Raw genomic sequence first — 3,253 nt, forward strand, 5'->3', positions numbered from 1 at the left:
TTTTTTGTTGTTGTTGTTGTTGTTGGCATGGTTGGTTGTTTCTTGATTATTTCTTGTTTCTAGGAGTTCGGATATGTTCTGGACATAAACTCTGTATTTATATTGCACTTTTTAATAGTCTGTGTTTTACTTATCTTTTTGCTTATTCATTTTTTAAACGTCTTTTAATGTACAAAACTTTTGATTAAATTCATCAGCTTTTTTTCCCTTTTTTTATTAATGCTATTTGTGTCCTAAGTAATTTTTGTAACCCCAAAGTCATAAAGATACTCTTTTGTATTTTCCTCTAGAAACCTGATGGTTATGCCTTTTTGTTCTGGTTTCTTGAGATGGGGTTCTTGCTTTGTAGTTCAGTCTGGGCTTGAAATCAATGTGTAGTATAAGCTGTCTTCTAACTCACAGTGATCCTCCTGCCTCAGCCTCCCAAGTGCTAGGATTACAGGCCTGCGCCACCACACCCAGCTCCATTATCCTTTCAATCATTTCTTCTAATCCCATTTTTTACCTCCTATATTTTCTGGGACTCCAGTTAAACATGTTAGTTTAAAATTGCCAGCCAGGCCTGGTGGCGCACGCCTGTAATCCCAGCCCTCGGGAGGCAGAGGCAGGAGGATCGTTGTGAGTTCGAGACCGCCTGGGCTACAAAATGAGCTCAAGGCCAGCATGAACTGCCTAGTGAGACCCTGTCTCAAAAAGACAAAAAGAAATTGCCTCATCTCAGAGTCTTCCTTAGTCTGTTTTTTTCCTTTACTTCAGTTTGAGTAATTTCTGCTAAGTATCTCAGGGTCACTGAGACAGGTGTCCCTCCTGTGTCCAGTACATTGAGTGAATTCATTTCATCTCCAACATTTCATCTGTGATACATTTTTTACCTCTTGCAATTCCATTTAATCTTTGTTTCTTACTTTCATACTGAGGATCAAACCCAGGGGCACTCTTACCACTGAGCTACATTCCCAGCTCATTTTGTGTTTTTTATTTTGAGACAAGATCTTAGCTGGGTGTGGTGGTGCACACCTGTAATTGCAGCACTCAGGAGGCTGAGGCGGCGATCGTGAGTGTGAACCCAGCCTGGGCAAGTAAGTGAGATCCTGTCTCAGAATGAAAGGGCTGGGGTGCAGCTCCATCTGCAGACCCTGCGGTCAGTCCCAGTGCGGTGCTGCCTCAGCTCACAAACACTTTTGCCTGCAGATAGTTCGGTTTGCAAACTGCACTGGATGCCAAGCACTGCCACAGCCATCTTTCTCACATGAGCACAAACATGACTGGCTTTTCCAAAATCTTAGGATAAATGAAGTTCTTGAATCGTGGAAAGGGGCAGGGAGGTGTAGTCCCCAGTAAGGACGCCAACACGTAGCAAATGTATTTCTTCAACAGAATAATAATGAATTAGTGGTCAGCCTATCTATCAACTTTTTAATGGTTTTGTTGTTGTTTAGGTGGAATCTCCAGTGATCTGTAAAATCTTAGATACAGCAGATGAAAATGGACTTCTTTCTCTCCCCAACTGAAGGATATTAAAGTTGAAGGGAAAAAAAGATGATTGCAAGTCATGATTCTTTCTGACCCTGTGTCTTATTAGAGTTCACCGCCTGGACCTCACTGAAGGACTGTATAAAAGGATTCTCAACCACTCTGAATGTATATGTGTATATAAGAGGTTATTGATAAACTTCTAAGATAGACATTTACTTTTTTCTTTCTTTGTATGTGTCATATAAACCGTGTTCTGTCTTTGCTTGGATAATGTGATTTCAAAATAAATCTCATCCAAGCAAATTAATGGGTCTAGCCCCTCTGAATGTTGTCGTTGTACTGAGTGAAAGATTTTTAAATTTATGTAAATTATAGTGTATATAACTAGCTAATGAAGTAAAGATAACCAAGAAATTGGTGTTAATTTAAATGAGAGACCGTGTAAAGTGTGTAAATTCTAATGCCTAAAATCCTTTCAGCAAATTTTTATATAACAGCTGCTGTCTGCCAGGCATTAAACTAGAAAATGGCACAAGGTAGAGCCTCACATGTGAATTTTCTTCACCGTTAATCTGCAGAAGCTCTTGCTTGTGCTAAGTTGCTCCTCCGTCAAGCTCTTACCTGTTCTCCTCCTTCCTCGTGTAAGTGTGTTTACTCCAGAGTGTGTGTCTGGTGCGGAGTGCTAACGATTCTCTGATTTTGAGTGGTTTGCTCTAACAAAGCACACTGCTCTGGCTGTCCGTCTCCCTTGCGTACTGCACATCCAGATGATAGTGCTGGACGGTTCTACAGCACAGTATTTATTTAAAGTGAATAATGTTACCCTGTAGTCAGTAGCAGATTATGCAGTCGCATTATTTTCTCGGTTGTCCCACTGCTCATGTTGGAATTAGCTGTCTGAACAGGGAACATGGCTGTGGGGCCGGAGGAAGCTCAGTAGCAGAGCACCTCACCAGCACGCACAGGGCCCAGGGTTCAGCCGCCAGGGCCACAAAGAGGGAAAGTAGCCATAAAATGGTCTTCCTCTTTTTGGTACTTGTGACCACACTAACTTGTGTGTTAGTTTAAGAAAAGCTGAACATAATTGACTATTTGGGGATTGTATGAAGATTTTAGTAGGAAGCACATACAAAGAGCATGCACTTTAAATTCAGACCTAGGTCCGAGTCCTTTGTTTAACCTACTGTCTATGAGGTAGGAAAAACAGGTTTTCCTACTCTCACATAGCGCAGAAAACTAAGGTTCACCAGAACGTGGGTGTTTTCCTCCCACTGCAGTAAACACGAAGGCGGCAGTTCTGGCCCTGTCTGCCTAGCATCCTGTCCCTCATCAGAAGGACTCGGCTCAACACTGCCCCCGTCTCAGAGGCCAGCTGCAAGTCTGCGCCTCCAGTCCTGACCGACCAGCTGTCCTTCAGGGCTTCCCAGGACCCCTCGTGAAGCTCAGCCGTGTGCCAGGAGAGCTTGCAGAGCGTGGGGAAGCACTTGGCTTGTAGGGAGTTGGTCAACGGCGCAGCTTCGGAACAGCCGGATCCAGGCGGCGTCACGCGGCAGGTGCGGGAAGGGGCCGCGGGCGCGGCGCTGACCAATGCACCTCGAAGGGTTTCTCGCGTGGGCGGCGCCCCCACGCCCCTTCGGTGTTTTACGCCGGGGCTGTGCGTGTCAGGTAACCTGGGAATGAGCACATCTCAAGCGTCGAGCGTTTCTGTACTGACGTCCAGACGCGCTCCCGGAGGCGAGCAGGGAGCGCGGGTTCCGTCCGGGGGCGGGGGGCTCCC

General features: G+C 45.3%; 1 protein-coding gene across 1 annotated transcript in view; it reads left to right on the top strand.

Moving 5' to 3' along the window:
- Positions 1-2,013, top strand: part of Erlec1 (endoplasmic reticulum lectin 1) — a gene marked incomplete at its 5' end in the record, with an annotated part of 22,536 nt that extends 20,523 nt beyond the window's left edge. Inside the window, 1 exon segment of the mRNA XM_013517526.1 lies at positions 1,440-2,013. Coding sequence (XP_013372980.1) covers positions 1,440-1,511 — 72 coding nt within the window.
- Between the last annotated feature and the right edge of the window lie 1,240 nt (positions 2,014-3,253).

This window comes from Chinchilla lanigera, unplaced genomic scaffold (assembly GCF_000276665.1).
Source record: "Chinchilla lanigera isolate Chin_1 unplaced genomic scaffold, ChiLan1.0 scaffold00040, whole genome shotgun sequence".
NCBI classification, from domain to species: domain Eukaryota; kingdom Metazoa; phylum Chordata; class Mammalia; order Rodentia; family Chinchillidae; genus Chinchilla; species Chinchilla lanigera.